General features: G+C 34.3%; 3 protein-coding genes across 5 annotated transcripts; 2 read left to right on the top strand and 1 right to left on the bottom strand.

Annotated features, from left to right (window-relative positions):
- Positions 1037 to 9766, top strand: LOC107642533 (serine/threonine-protein kinase STY17). 2 transcript variants are annotated; one of them, XM_016345926.2, is made up of 16 exons: positions 1039 to 1543; positions 1881 to 1995; positions 2560 to 2660; positions 2794 to 2901; positions 3592 to 3646; positions 4411 to 4521; positions 5472 to 5522; positions 5820 to 5974; positions 6065 to 6172; positions 6695 to 6768; positions 7145 to 7320; positions 7761 to 7856; positions 8591 to 8671; positions 8798 to 8851; positions 8973 to 9107; positions 9196 to 9766. In XM_016345926.2, exons 1-16 carry the CDS (start codon positions 1341 to 1343, stop codon positions 9277 to 9279), a joined length of 1707 nt encoding a protein of 568 aa, XP_016201412.1. In that variant the 5' UTR covers positions 1039 to 1340; the 3' UTR covers positions 9280 to 9766. The 2 variants fall into 2 exon arrangements, with proteins under 2 accessions (XP_020978511.1, XP_016201412.1); XM_021122852.1 differs by lacking the exon at positions 8591 to 8671 and having other exon boundaries at positions 1037 to 1543.
- Positions 9928 to 12196, bottom strand: LOC107642535 (thiosulfate sulfurtransferase 16, chloroplastic). Of its 2 annotated transcripts, none has more exons than XM_016345928.2 (7): positions 11881 to 12196; positions 11677 to 11757; positions 11466 to 11576; positions 10978 to 11051; positions 10620 to 10690; positions 10465 to 10518; positions 9928 to 10259 (listed from the first exon to the last, which is right to left on the bottom strand). In XM_016345928.2, the coding sequence occupies exons 1-7, from the start codon at positions 11970 to 11972 to the stop codon at positions 10185 to 10187; spliced, it is 558 nt and encodes a 185-aa protein (XP_016201414.1). In that variant the 5' UTR covers positions 11973 to 12196; the 3' UTR covers positions 9928 to 10184. The 2 variants fall into 2 exon arrangements, with proteins under 2 accessions (XP_016201414.1, XP_016201415.1); XM_016345929.2 differs by having other exon boundaries at positions 11862 to 12157.
- On the top strand, positions 13068 to 15944 carry LOC107642534 (thiol-disulfide oxidoreductase LTO1). Its single transcript, XM_016345927.2, has 6 exons — positions 13068 to 13557; positions 13795 to 14054; positions 14153 to 14265; positions 14787 to 14934; positions 15391 to 15528; positions 15616 to 15944. Exons 1-6 carry the CDS (start codon positions 13203 to 13205, stop codon positions 15688 to 15690), a joined length of 1089 nt encoding a protein of 362 aa, XP_016201413.1. The 5' UTR covers positions 13068 to 13202; the 3' UTR covers positions 15691 to 15944.

Below are 16518 nucleotides of genomic sequence, written 5' to 3'. Positions count from 1 at the left end.
GTAAAATAAAGGTTTAATTACTTTATTTATAATTTTATTGAATTTTTATATTATATTAAATTTTACAATTAAATTTTTATCGTAATAAAAATATTAAAATTAACAAATTGTTCTATTACACAAAATAAAATATTTCATCAAATGTTAATATGTAAACAAATATGAGTCCTAAAAGTAAGATAATTTTTTTTAATGAGATTTTAATTAGATGGGATGGGGTCTAATAATTTTTGAATATCAGTTATAAATTTAATGTAAGTGCTAATTTGTTTATAAGATTTTTATTTTTTTTAAATCTAAGATATAAAAAAGTAAAAGAAAATACTATACGAATAAATTTTTTTATGAACAATAAGATTTGAATAAATGAATGAGAAAGAATGATAAAAATAATTTTTATTGATATTAGATAAATTTAATTAGATTTAATTAATAAAAAATTTGTATGTATGGTATTATTCAAAAAACAATAACACTGTTTTTTTTTTATCAAAAGATAAAAAGACTCGAACTCATAACCTCTTAATTGAATATGGGAAAACTATGCTATTTGAGTTATAACTCATTGGTAAACAATAACACTGTTTATAAATTAAATATTTTAACATTTGTATAGAATATAATTGTTATTAATGAGCTATATATTTAAACTATTTTTTATTTAACAAATAAAAAAATATTGATATTTAGATCATATCTATTATAAAAGAGTATGTAGGTAGCCGGATCGTAAGAAAATTGATTAATTAATATTCCTTTTAATATATGTATGCCTTTATTTCATTTATCCCTCGAACCTCAATTTAATCCTTAAAGTTTTAATGGTCTCAATTTAGTTTCCAAACTTTTCAATTGATTTTGTGATGGAAATCACTATAGAGATTAATGTGATTAAAATTTGAAAAATTTAAAGACTAAATTGAAGCAATTAAAACTTAAAAGACTAAATTAAATATCGAATCAAATTGAGTATTTTCTCCCATGTTAATGACTACATATACTACCAAACCAACTCAACCAAGCTAACACCCAGAAACATTTTTAAAATTAAAAAAAAAGAAAGAAAATAATTGAAAAATGTAAAAAAGAAGAAACACTTGAAAAGCATTTTGCGTCAACTGAATCTGCCCTCTTTCCTCTTCCCTCTTCCCTCTTTTCCTTTCCTTTCTTTTCTTCCTTTCGCCATTTCTTTCTTTTTTTCCTTCCATTTTCCCACGATCCACTTTCTCTCTCCTCTCTCTTCCCTGTTTAAGTCTCTCTTTCTTCTTCGTCTTCTTCTGTGCTGTGGACCGGTTTTGATTCGAAGTGTTGGTTGGTCGTTGTTGTTTGATGCTCCTTCGATGGTGATTGAGAACGACATTGAGAGCTGTGGGAGCAGGGCGGTGCAGTCCTCGTCGTCTCACGCGCATCCACGTCATCACCGCCAGAAGCTAGAGGTCTACAATGAGGTCCTCCGCCGTATTCAGGACTCAAATTCCGACGAAGCTAACGTCCCTGGCTTCGACGATCAACTCTGGCTTCACTTCAATCGTCTTCCCGCTAGGTTTTTCGCCATGCTTCCAATTACCTTCACTTCTTCTTTTTCTGCTTCTCTCTTTGCAAATTTACTTAGTTTTCATGTGAACTCGGGAAAACTCTGGATATAGTCGTTAAACAGCGATTTAATTTATGTTATGTGATATCCATTTGATATTTTGAGATATTGGATGAGAATTGAGAAAATTGAGATAAGAAGAAAACCGAGCTGAGTGTTTTTTTTTTTCTCTTCTCTTTTTCTTTTTTTTTTTTACTTTACCTTTTTATAAGTGGATTTGGCGGAGTGCTTTTTGTACGAGTATGGTGGGTTGTGGTTGGTCACTGTGATTGGTGGTACTACATAGGTATGCTTTGGATGTGAACGTGGAGAGGGCAGAGGACGTTCTTGCTCATCAGAGATTACTCAAGCTCGCTGAGGACCCCGCTAATCGACCAGCATTTCAAGTTCGCTTAGTACAGGTTTACTTTTTCTACCACACAAATTAGTGCGCTTTGATTATTTGTTTTTAAATACTTACTATTAGTACTATTAGTACTACTTCACGTTCTATCTTAGGTCAAGATTATTGTGCTGATAGTTTGTTTCTAATTGATTTTTAGAGTACATGGTATTTTCGTCAAATGGTTGTTGAAATTTTTTACTTAATTGTGTTTGTGGAATGTTTTTCTTTTTTTCTTTTTTTTTTTTCTGTCATGGCTCTTTCTTTTTCTTATTCTTGTTCCTCTTTTCTTCCAATGATATTCTTGAAGTCTATTAGAAACCTAAATGTTTTTCCTGCTATTATACTGAGAATTCAGTATTCTAAAGGGTGTCGAGGATGTTTGAAAGTGGTTATTACTTATTTATTTGGTTGACTTTATTGTTTTTTGCTGTAGACTTCATTTATAAATGCCACCTCTAACCTTAGATTGACGTAAAATTTGGAACTCTGGATTCAGTATCTTTTTATTAAGTTCTTAGAAGTCAAGACTCCAGCGTATTACTATATCCTGACCTATTCGTGTATATTATCCTTATTGCAGGTATATCCTTTTGGTGGTGCCAATAATGTTGATTCCATGCACTCAGATCCTTCTGAGAAAGAAGATGCACAAAGTTCTCTTAACCATTCATTTAAGCAGGGGTATGTCTCATACACTCAGATCATGTGTATGGCTCATACACATGAATTTTTTCAGTTTTTTATTTATTTCCTATAGTTATTCCGGGATCTCATTTTTCTAATCTCATTTCTCTTGTCTCTCTTTGGCAAAAAGAGTTCATCCCCCGCCTACTTTTGGTTCATCCTCTAATCTTGAAGCTCTTGCACTTCAAAATGTTGAAGATGGGGGCAGTCCTATGGGTGTGATGCCATATATTCAGCGGTACGCATTATAGCTGAATCGTTATTTTGGACTGTTTTCTTGTAATTTTATTGCGGCTAGATTCATTTTTTATCTTTTGCTTAAATTTATAAAGTACCATCTAACATCAAGTAGAAACACGCATTCCATGTTGAGGTTGATATAGAGACTGAGAAAAAAGTATGATAGACCTTGAAGATAATATTTTCCAAGTGCAAACATCTCTTGGTCTTGTAATTAAGGAATTATGTCCTCAGTTAGGTGCTAGAGTTATTTTGTCCGTCCATATTAAATTTCGTAGGGTGTGTTTGCCGCTTGAGATTTTTAAGCCCTCTCTTGTTATCAAGTTTAAAAATAAATTGGAAGGATGGGTTTGGAGGATTTACTATATATTCTTACAATATTATCATTTACTAGAATATTACGTATTTAAAGGTAAATGGTAATACGATAAATTTATTAGTAATAAAGAGGTAATTCAAATTTAAATCTCATAAAACTCCCCACTAAGGGGGAACTTAAAATGATGAGTTTGGAGGATTTTGAAGGGCATCCAAAACACTCGTCTCCTGAATAATAAAACTCGTGAACACACCTTTAAGATTGAACGTACATCCCTGTTCTTATATACTTATATACTTATAGTCGTAGTTAATGTGTTAGTATTTAAATTTCTAACCAGTGCTAATTCTTCCATTTACTAAATTTTAGGCCCATGCACGAGATCACTTTTTCAACAGTTGACAAACCTAAACTGCTTAGTCAGGTAGTTAATTCTTTTTCTATCTTTAATTTTCTTATACTTTTGTTTATAAATTGCGCTTTTAAATTGTCGTGTGACATACAATTTTCATTTAGTTTATGTTCCACTGAATTATTTGGCTTCCAACATGGCAATAGCAATATCTTCTTCTTTACTGGGAAGTTAATTTAGTTAGAGAGCTGTTTGCAAGGCAATCCAAGAAATAATCCTAGTTTGTGATTGCCTCTTGCTTCAATTATAGATTTACTTCTTTCCATGTGCTTTTGCTGTTGTGAAAAGTAGGCATTTTAAAACTATTGATCGAAGGTTTTTCATAAGTTGTATAAGAATGATCCTTTGAGAGTTGTTGCAAGTTGTAATTTTCTGATAGCCCTGTTATTCACTTTTCACACAGATTGGATTGAAATTTTATAAAGGTAACGGTATACATGTATAAGAAAGTCATGCAAAATCAATGCGATAATATTGTCAGCAGTTACTATTTATTTGGATCCATAAATTTATACTCTGACTAGTATACATACACTCCTGTATATGTATAATGTGTAAATTTTGCAGAGGGGTAAGTTATTTGTATTCCAATTTAATTATCTGGATCTAACAATGGAGAGATCATCATTATTTTTAACTGGGAAGATTACTGCATTCTTGTTCATTTCGCAAACTCTTAGGTTTCATCAGTTTCATTCCACATGGATCACAATATGTGGAGAGATTGAACAATTGCTTGTTATGTAATGTCCCTCACTTTTTGCTATGTATTTCAGTTAACCTCAATTCTTGGTGAGCTTGGACTGAACATTCAGGAAGCTCATGCCTTTTCAACCTCTGATGGGTTTTCTCTGGATGTCTTTGTTGTTGAGGGATGGCCTAATGAGGTACAGTGAACTTGTCTGAGCAATGAGCTGGTACATTCCTGTAGTCTGTAGATAATATAGAATTGCTTATGCTATCTTGATAGCAATTCTTTTTATATGGATACAAATACATCAACACAATGGTTTCTTACAAATTTAGGTGCATTTTATTGCATTTCAAAGCCATATCTGAAATGTTTCAAACAAAATTTCTGCAGAAGTGGAAATTTAATCTCCAGCAGTTCAACACTGCATGCTCTGTTGAGTTGCCCTTTTTTAATTGGTACATACCTAATACAAGGACTAGATCCAAAATATCAGTATGACCTAGACAATGGGCGGCTATATCTCATGTAATATTATTGACCCACCTTGATTAAAAAGTTGTGCGACTCAAGTTTTTTTGTCTGTAACATTAATTTCATGATCTATAATTATTCCTTGTCCATTCAAATCAAGATAACTGGCAGAATACATGTAATTTGATTTCCTTGATATATACTTCATGATGTCTGTTATAACTTGTTTTCAAGCATTCTCCTTTGCTTCTCTGCAAGTTGTGGAGACATTGTTTATTTGTCTTGCATGTGTTAATCTACATTAACAAGCATTAGAAAAATATAATAAAATTTCACGAGTATGTCTCTTATCTCTGACAGAATTTACTTCTTCCTGTTTCAAGTTTACTTTAATTTCCTTGGTAGAGTAGTTTTTGTGTTTTGCGAATTCTCTATACAAGCTTCATTGGTTGGTTTCAGCAAGGTAACACAATTGCTTTTGAAACTAGTATTAGTGGAATGTTTGAAGACTCTTTTGTCAACACTGATTATGACATTACGTACTGTAGATTTCCCTGATCTTTCATCAATCCTAAATCTCTATACAAATTGCTTCTTGTGTTTTCTATATATTTTCGGTATGAAGATAACAGCTTGAATTGATTGTCCCTTTCCTTACTTCTGGACCATTAGGAAACTGAGGAGCTTAAAGGTGTTCTGGAAAGGGAAATTTTGAAGGTTAAGGTACAATCTCCCTTTTAAGTGTTTCACAATAGAAAGCTTTAGAGTGTTCAGGAAAGATATCTTAGAGTTCTTGCTATAGTGGCACTTATATTCAATAGTGAATACTAAGAAGAGAAGACGTGATTACTGTGGTTTGACTTGAGAAATAGCTAATAGTTGTTTGGACTACCAGTGATCAAGGAGCAACATCTGTTGAAATTAGTTGTTTAGTTTGCATATTAGTATTCTTTTTTGTATTAAAACTATTGATATAATTACGTTGACTTTCACATCAAGTAACAATATATGTCAAAACAGGGCATACTTTCTGGTGCCAGTGAACATTACCAGGCAAGGATGGAACCATCCCCACATTGCATAGAAATACCATCTGATGGAGCTGATGTATGGGAAATTGATCCCAACCAGCTCAAATATGAAAACAAAGTGGGCTCTGGATCATTTGGTGACTTGTGAGTTATACATGTTTTAAATATTTTTGAACTCTACATAGTTCCCTTGGTGATGGATCTCTTTAACCTTTTTTTCTTGTGCATCCATAGGTACAGGGGTACATATTGCAGTCAGGATGTGGCTATCAAAGTTCTTAAGCCTGAACGCATAAGTACAGATATGTTGAGGGAGTTTGCACAGGAAGTTTATATCATGAGGTTTGTTTGCATAAATGACTGATTCATAGAGCAATGGCTGAGATTGTTTCTCATCTTCGTTACACTCTACAACCTTGCATATATACTTTTTAGTTGATAATGGAAAAGGGAGGGTCTTTGTTATTTGAGAAAACTATCCGACTCAATTAAAATATGTTATTATCTTAATAAAAAATAATGTCTCAATTTTTTATGATATTAATTACTCCTTTCATTTCAATAATATCTATAAAATTTAAAACATGTAGTCGTAGATTAACTATCAATTTCCAATATATTAATATAAACTTAATTAGTTTTACCAATAACTCCTTTAATTTAATTGCTATAATTAGATAACCACTAATTACAGTTTTATACATCATCAAGATCTGTTTTCTTTTGTGGTTTTTAATTTTTGAGTTATTTTCCATCATGACAATTTCATTTTTTTCTATAAAACATCGTCTTTTAATCCTCAGTAGTTTGTGTTAGTATTCTGAGCAAACCACTCTTTCTTTATAAAGACTTGCCTTGTTTCAGGAAAATTCGACACAAAAATGTTGTTCAGTTCATCGGTGCATGTACTCGGCCACCAAATCTTTGTATAGTTACGGGTAAATGGGAGAACCCTGAGAATCTATTAATGTGATAAATTCATGATTTTATATTGCTATGGTTGGTGCTTTGAGAATTTGTAGTTCATATTTAAGTTGCAGAAATAATCTCTCTGCTTTTGGCAGTAAGGTTGCTTACATATACCTTCTGTATCCCGCAATTTTCAAAGCCTTTCTGACAAGGCCACTTTCCACTCAAGTAGCTTGTTTATATTAGATTTGTACTAGTTTTAGAATCTCTATAATATCTCTGGTTACGTATTTATGATGTTTCATGTATTTGATTTCTAAGATGGTTTGGTTGCCTTATTCAGTCTCCATATAATTGAAATTTGATGCTTATGTGCTTATGTGCTTATGTTTATGCCTTTATCAGAGTTTATGTCTAGAGGAAGCTTATATGACTTTCTGCACAAACAAAGGGGTGTATTTAAGCTCCCATCTTTACTAAAAGTAGCGATTGATGTTTCCAAGGGAATGAACTATTTGCACCAAAATAATATAATTCACAGAGATCTGAAGACTGCCAATCTTCTGATGGATGAAAATGAAGTAAGAGGATTCAATGATTGTGCACATTGATACTGCTTTTTCGCATTTCAATTGCTATTGGTGCATGCTTTGCTGCTTGCCGTGTCAACATTTGTCTTGGAATTTGCAACTTTAGTATATTCTATGCCACATTCTTGCGCTTGTAATTCCCTGTTGGAAGTGATGTATCTATGCTGGATATGATGCTACTATTCCTGTGTGTATTATGTCATGATTGTTTCGTTTTGTATTGCTGTGTATGTCTTTGGCCATGTTCACAATGGACTTGAAGTGTATGACATCATGAACCATCGGTGGTAGTTGGGGTGTTGCTGCACCATACAGTAAAATATGAACTTATGCACTCAGAAACAGAACTTTTTCTAGAAGAACAAGCGCATCTCCAACCATGTCATTTTATATGTAGTTATGTACTCAAATATTATATCTTTCTTCAACAGGTGGTCAAGGTTGCTGATTTTGGGGTTGCAAGAGTGCAAACTCAATCGGGAGTGATGACTGCCGAAACTGGAACATACCGCTGGATGGCTCCTGAGGTATGGATTTTCTTTGATTTGTGATTGGTTGCTGATATTCATGATTGTGGAACTAGAATGTATGGTTGATATTTTAGGTACATACTAGGTTTTGATCGGTTAAAAAGTAGAAAATATGGACTTGTGTGAATATGAGAATAGTTGAATTCTATGTAGATTTTTTCTCTCTATACTGAACCAAATCCTTGCATTTTTAGTTCCGAAATTCAAATTGAAACAGAAAAGGAGTTAGATACAATGTAGAAGTGGGTCTAATATTTGGGACATGGATCAGAGAGATGCACGAAAACTATAAAAGAAACCATTTAAACTTAAGAGATTTATATTTCATGATAGGACACTATGGCTTAGCTTAATCTGTCTAATCAATTCCACCTTGGGGAACATGGCCTATTTCTTACATTAATATGGACCTTTGCTAGGTTATTAGGTGTTTTAAGTTGCAAGTTTTGCTACAGTATCTTATCTTGAATTTTAGATTTTTGAAAATAAAAATAAGAATAGATGAATTCGAGCCACTGTATTTTTATGCCTTGGCTATATTACCAAGTGTTAATGTGGTGATGTCATTCCTCAGCTTGATGCCTATTTTCAAACTTGTCTGTGATGACTCGAACTGAAAAGTTGTTGCTTGCAAGATCATCATATTTTGCTTTATTTCATTATTTTATTTTAAATTTAGGTGTAAAATGGTACATTAGGTAACTTTCAATTAATTTGACTTTTACTTGAAGGTCATTGAACACAAACCGTATGACCAGAAGGCAGATGTTTTTAGTTTTGGAATAGCTCTTTGGGAGCTTTTAACGGGAGAAGTGAGTAATTTTGTGCCAGGCAGTGGTCTTTGCTGCTTCAACTTCCATTAGTTTTTTGTCTCAATCCTTGATATTACCTTTCTATTATTTTCTCATTGTATATTCTACCTTTTTTCTTTTAATCAGCTACCATACTCTTACTTGACCCCATTGCAAGCAGCAGTTGGCGTGGTGCAGAAGGTTTGTTCTGTTCTCTTTGCCAATAATTTTGTCGTAAACATTTTGTTACTCTTATTTATGCAAGATAATTCTTTTGGTAGACGTATGCATAATAATTCTATGTGGCTTAAATTGCTATTAGGGCCTACGGCCTACAATCCCCAAAAATACACATCCAAGACTTTCTGAATTGCTCCAGCGGTGCTGGCAGCAAGATCCATTGCTGAGACCGGATTTCTCTGAAATTAAAGAAATTCTTCAGCAGATAGCAAAAGAGGTAAAAAAAATATTAACTGCAATTTATAAAACTCTCACTTAGTTTGACCTATTAAGCTCTAAATTTGACATTGTAATGTTTCTTTCAGGTCAATGAAGATAAAGATCGACACAAAGAAAAGTCATCCCATTCCCACGGCTTTCTCTCAACACTAAGACGTGGCCATCACTGATATTTCGAAAACTATCTAAGAGGTGATCATAGGAAAGCTCCTTGTACAGTAACCTGACCAAAGATCAAATGAGTTGATTATTTCTGCACCCGAAAGATTGTGTATTGTATTGCCTCAATTTCTTACACGATACGCCCCTCTTTTGTGCACCTAAACTATTCTTATTTGTATGTGAATAGGATGGGTGCAAGAGCGGTAGAAATCGAAAATTCATGGCATCTTGTAATGTTAAACTCTTGCACTTTTTTTAAATAGGAAAGGTGACAAGGTGCAATATTGCAAAAACCCATTTGAGTGGTAGAAAGCAGAAAACATTGGACCTTGATATGCTTAAGGCTTACAATAAATAGTCACTTGTTATTTATCCTCGTTTCTTCTGGAACTGCTAACTTGAAATCTGTCGTACGTTATAGTCGGACTTAAAACAACCGCAGAACTGTTAAAATTTCCGATACTCTAATAACTGAATCCGTTGAAACTTGACCTCCAAAAAAGAAAGTGACCAAGGCCCAATTACTCTAACATATTCCTTCTGTATTACAAGTCTGTGAAGCCTGTGGAATTTTGACAGATCTTGGTTCATGATCGATAATGAAGACTAATATAATAATATTAGTCGGGACGACAGCAACGTGGGTAAAAGGTGAATACAGAGTAAAACCAATTTCCCTTTTTTAATTTGCTGATAGCAATCTCTTATCAATGTAAAGATGGGACGGGATAAGCGCTTTTTATTCTGCAAACTAAATAAACATTTCTAGGGTCAACAAAATATACAGAGTGCACATAATTTCGTGTACTTTTCCCATTTATGTATTTCTTTTTGGGCAGTATGTGAGTTGCTGCTACTGCCTTACGACTCGAATTTTATTGTATATATACAGCTGCAGCTCCTACATGACACATCACAGTTCTGTTGGAAGGTTATTTTGGGTCCAAGCCGCATAACCACCAGCTATATCCGTTACTCCGGTGAACCCCTATAAGATTAAATATCTTTGTCAGAAATCACAAAAAGCCTTCCATAAACTTTTATTATGACGAGATATTCTTATCAAGCTATAACATTATTTTTTCTGCACTCTGAATGTATTTTAACAAACTAGCATATGCTTGTTTTGGACTCCAAGCAAGAATGGCAATTGCCAAGATGTTAAGGAAAGGCATTGAATAAGGAAATCTTACAGCGGCTAATAAGTCAGTAGCAGCCATCATGGACCTTTTACCGAGCTGACACCCCTGTCAACCAAAATTATGTACATCAGCTTCAGCAATCACAATTGGCCATGAATAATACATATATATAAAACAAAAAATAAAAAATAAAAAAATGCACTCACTACAATAATTTCATCATCTTTTCTCAACTCTGAGGAGACCTCTTTAACGAAGTTGGTGTTTTTTGTCATCCCTGAATACACACACGTAGCAAAAAATACAATAATAATAGTAGTGTTAGTTTTTCTTTTACACCATTTGTAAAAGCTTTTCACTATTCGGTATTTGGAATCCTATATGTGAGAAAATTTCTAAAGTAGTAAACTGATGGTCTTTCCATGTAAACAATATAAAGAGTATAATAAAAACATCTCAAATTATGATGATTGCAGAGGTATACATAACATAATAACAAGAACTTGTTCTTAGTCTCTGATTAAGAACTTGATTAATATAATTGAGATGTGAGATATACAGAACCTGATCCGACTCTGAACATGTAAGGTATGTTAATTGCGCCAGGAGCATGTCCTGCATGGAACTCTTCTGGAGTCCTATGAACACAAAAACACAAGGACTATGGTGTGAGATACATCATTGTTTTTCACATGATGTCTTCTTTGCAACCCAATACACAATGATCCCGCGTTAAAGTAGGGTCTAAAAGGGTCGCATCCATCCAAAGAATATAATGCAAATGTGTTTAGTATTGATACATATATTCACCAGTTTGGTCAAGTATGTCAAATTATTTCTGAAGATATTTTCATGCAAGAAGTTACCATGTATGTATGTGTTATTCAAAAATGCTACTGCCTACTGCTATACCAAAATCAGTCACCAATGTATTTATATATAAATATATGTATAATTTAATTTATTTTTAATATGTATTTATATTTTAAAATATATTTTATGCTAATAATGAATAATTTTGGTGTCCACGTAAAATAATCGATTATTATTACCTGACATCCAAATAGCGATGGCCAGCAAGAAGAAGCTCGTGTGCCACACGCACCGGCACCGAGGTTGGAACTCCAACAGCTTCTAAGCTCCCACTCAAACCAGCTTCCCTCCTTTAATTCAATAAATCAATTAATCATCATCACCATAATCATTTCATACAATTCACAACATGTTAGTAGCTTATATTATTAGCACTAATTCTTTACTTACCGAAATGGAAACTTGGGTTCAACACGAATCCTTCTACTACTATATTCCTTTTGATAATTGATGGCCACTATAGATGAAGGCCTGCATGTAATAAAGTACGATATAACAGACTTTCAACTTTCTAGTTGAAGAAATTAAATAGCAAAATATATAGCTCTAGATATATACGGTAATTAATTATGTACGTGTTTTGATTAGAGGCACCTGCTGGTTGTGTGGTAAGCATTAAGGAGGGAAGGACGTGAAGACAAACATGCGCCGGAGACATCAAACGATGTTGCTATCACTGATTTCATGGTGGATGCTGATGATGATGACGATCTGAGGTATGTAGTTGTTGCGGCTAATATATGTAATGTGCTGCTATAATAAGCAATGTTTTATTGTGCTATATTTTCCAAGGAACCAGAAACAGAAAAAGATCATAAAAAGGATAAACACAATATATGTGTCAGTGGAGTAGGGGATAGATATACGGCTACCATTGCAGGTTTGTTGCGATCAGTTCAAGAAATTAAATTTTAAAGCAATTAAATAATAATTTTATTGTTAATAAAGGATTTTTCTTTGCAGAGCAACAAATGAGAGATGGGCTATGATTGGATAGAGATGGGCTACCGCACCATCACCTTAGGTTGAGTGTATTTTCATTTTTCAAATTACTGTTCCATAATATATGCAACATATTAAACAAAACAGGAACATGTATCAAATTAAATAACCGGTGTAAAAATCATTTAATAGCTAAACTAAAAAAGAGTGCCGATTAAACTAATTAAACTAAAAAATAATATTTGTATTATTTTATATTTTTTATAGTATAAAAGAACAATTTGTTATGATATAGTATTCATCTTTTATGTTGGTAAGTTTTTTACCTGAGAAAAAAATATTATCTAGTCCCAAAAATAAAAAGAGTATGTAGTGATAGGCAATGATTGGCTTATTTAGTTGTTATTTCTCTTTTCATATAAATGCAAAAAAATTCCTCAAAAACTAAATCAAAGCTGTGTCAATTTCTTGTGAATAAATATCCAATCATACATTTAATAATAATTAAAAAAATGGATAACGCAGTGTCAGATTACACGTAATGGCACGTAGTTTCGGTACAGGGATAAGCCCAGCAAGCAGCTGTCCAATAAAATCAAAACACGTGTGGGACCCACCGTCCACCATTTCCTCAAGTCTTGGGATCTTGGATAAGTCTCCACCTCACAAAGCCCATCTCTTTTTTGTGAGAGAGAAGCTAACACGTGGCTTCACCACAACTCAAATGGGCCCAGATATTTTAATACTCAAGCCCAAATACTATCCTCCAAAATGGGCCCAATAAAATGACAAAAAGTTAAAACATTGTATGTAATCCCAGGCCCAATATTAAGCCCAATTAACACCAACCACCACTGCACCCAGCAAATTTGTTTGACTTTTTCGTTGACTCCCATTCAGTGGAATATGGTAGATGAGCTTATCGAGGAAGAAGGTGAGTTGGTTAGCTTAAGCTACTAGAAGCTTCCACCACCATGGCCACTTTCACCTTCTCCATGTCCCTATCGTCTTTTCGTTCCTTTGTGCCCATTTGGCACCACCGTGCTCCCAACCACCGGAGCTTGGGCCTCTTCGACGTCACGCAGCGTATGAGGTTGCCGCCGCCTCTCAAATGCTCCGCCGCAGAACCCGACCAGGAAACCAAGGTTCCCGCCACGTCCTCCGGCTCCGGCGAATGGACTCATAAGCTGACAGCGGGGATCGCCGGGATCGGCTTCCTTGAAACCTCGTACCTTACCTACCTGAAGCTCACCGGTTCTGAAGCATTTTGCCCTATCGGTGGTTCTCCCTGCGGCGACATACTCAACAGTGATTACGCGCTTATTTTCGGTATTTTTTTTCTTTGCCTTCTCTTGAATATGTTGCAACTATTCGATGGTGCTTGCAATTGAACTGTTCTATGATTTGATTCTGTTAGGGTTTTGGCTTGATGTGTGTGTTTGCCATATTGTTGTTCTATGTGTGATTCTTTTTGGTCTCTGGATTTTGTGGGGTGAAGGGTATTATTTGCAGGCAATGTGTTTGAAAGAATGTGTGAGTGACATTTTTCTGTTTTGTGTTTGATAGGTGTTCCTCTTCCTTTGGTTGGGATGGTGGCGTATGGCTTGGTTGCGGCGCTTGGTCTGCAATTGGCCACAAAGAAGATGTTGCCTTTTGGGATTGGCAGGTCCAGCTCCCAGCTCATGGTGTTGGGAACCACTACCTCCATGGCAGCTGCTAGTGCCTATTTCTTGTTCATTCTCAGCACAAAATTCTCTGGGTCGACTTGCTCATACTGTTTGCTTTCGGCATTCTTGTCTTTCAGCTTGTTCTTCACCGCAGTAAAGGTTTAATTGTGTTCAAGTCTTTATTGTTGATTTTGGTTGTTGTTTTTTTCATGTTGCCTAATTCGTTTTGCTATTTTTCTTTGGAATTTCTGCTATAGGACATTGGATTGCAAGAGACCAATAAACAAGTGGGCATGCAGTTGCTTATTGCTAGCTTGGTGATTCTCACTCTGAACACCTCCTATAATAATTCTATATCTGCCTCCTCAAGGTGAGTTTTTCTTTTTTGGGCAAATCCCTATTTTCATTTTCTCATGTTCAAGAAACTAAGGCAATAATCTAGTTTCCAATTGTCATTTTCTTTTGTGATTTTCAGGCCAATATTTACTTATTTAATATAACCTTTTCCACGATTCCAATACAAAACTTCACTTTCTACTCATGGATATACATGTTTTAGTTTAATGACATACAAGGAATGTGTTTGAGCCAATATGGAGCATTTTGCATGAAGATCATTATGTTAGCCTGTGACTGTTACATCACAATGTGTTATTAGTATTGTTCTACTAAAATGTGCAATTGTGTGTGACATGGTTGACGTATTGACCTGGTGGATACTATTCTGATTTAATTTTCACCTAAAGGATAAACTCACTTTTTCAAGCAAACATCTGCTTGAAATAGATGTATCATTTATCTGTTTATGCAATTGGAGATGAAACCAATGTAAAATTTTACACTTGTAACTTACAATTTGAATCTCAATTTTTCTGTTCTCTAATTTAACAGCCTGGCTGAAATGGAATTGCCATATTATGCAACTGAGATAAAAAATCCGTCAAGCTCCTTTTCACTCTCTCTAGCAAAGCATTTGCACTCAATAGGAGCTAAAATGTATGGAGCCTTCTGGTGTTCACACTGCTTAGAACAAAAAGAGGTATGTGGTCTTTTATAATTTCCTTCATTGTTTTAAACCACGCTAAGAAAATTAATCATCATTAATTTTATGGATTTCTCTATGCCGCAAATTGTTGTCAATTCTAGTGATAATTGAGTTACTTGTCATCAAGCTTGGATTGATTATCAAAATCTAACTGCTAGTGCAAGTTTATATAAAGAATTCAATTCACATGGATATGGCATCTTATTGTGAATGTCTTTACCGTGATTGAGACATGCTTGTTATTACATATATAAACCTTTCTGTTTGTCATCATTTCTTTGTTATATGTATATCTTATGACGAGCAGATCCAATTACATGCATAATGATACTGTCCACGAACAAGACGCACCACAAGCCTTTCCATGCATGCAGTTTATTTGTCTTATATGCCTTAAATTATAGTGATCCTAATTGTCACGGGCTCATTCACTTTAACCCTCCATGACAGATGTTTGGTCGTGAGGCAGTGAAGGAGTTGGATATTGTGGAATGCTATCCCGAAGGGTTTCGGCCTGGAACTGTGATGAACAAAGCATGTGTGGATGCCAAAGTTGATGGTTTCCCCATGTGGGTTATTAACGGTCAGGTAAAGAAGCCATTAGGTTGTGAATTATAACTGTCTCTGATTTATCCATATTTATTAATTTCTCATTGTTTTTGTCATTTCTTGTAGGTTGTGAGTGGTGAGGTAGAATTATCTGAGTTGGCACGAGTCTCCGGCTATAATGGATCCGCTCAACCTAGCTAGGGTTTGAACTTCGGAACTAACAGATATCGCATTGTAGAAGCACATATATTGTACAGCTTATAGATGAGTTTGTTTGTCCTTGTTTAGACCTATTCCTCCCTGTTGTTCTATGATGCCAAGTAAGAATGTATCTTATGTTTTTTTCCCCTCTTGCCCTAGTTGAATGTTTTGTACACATTAGGGGTCGGAATCAACCTTGAGTAATGTCACCCATTTGTTTCCTAATAGAATAAATCGTAGTTCTTGTAGATTAGTAGCATGTAATATGTATGTATGTATGTATATAAACGGCCAGCGCAAAGAGAACAAAAGCTAAGTAAAACACATTAAATGCGTAGTTTCTGATTTACATTCTGAATAGAAGCATTGGCGGCATCGGAGAAATTAGATCAACTAGCTTGTGTGAGAAATATTTGGAATGGAATAAAAAAATTTGTAAGTTTTGGAGTTATTTTCTGAATTTTATCATTGCGTGTTTCACAAGTCACAACAATGGCATTTACAAGGCCACTCCAATACTTATATCGTCAATTGGACATGGACGTCACCTTCCCAGTTCCCCCAACTACTAAAATTTACCGATCACTCGTGAATTGATTAACATTTATGGAGAAAGCTATTTAAATTTAAGGGTAAAAAACGTAAACAAGCCAAAGGGAGAACAATTTGACACGAATAAGCCAAAGCAAAATTTGATTCATCAATCAACCAAAGCACATTTCTATGTAATTCGAACCAATATGGTTCGAACTCACTTTTCAAGTAATTTGAACCAAATAAATTCGAATTACACATATAACCCATAGCCATATAATTCGAACCAATTTG

The sequence above is a fragment of the Arachis ipaensis genome, chromosome B05 (genome assembly GCF_000816755.2).
Source record: "Arachis ipaensis cultivar K30076 chromosome B05, Araip1.1, whole genome shotgun sequence".
In the NCBI taxonomy this organism is placed as follows: Eukaryota; Viridiplantae; Streptophyta; class Magnoliopsida; order Fabales; family Fabaceae; genus Arachis; species Arachis ipaensis.
Note: the sequence above shows the minus strand (reverse complement) of the source record. Positions and strands in the feature narration are given on the sequence as shown.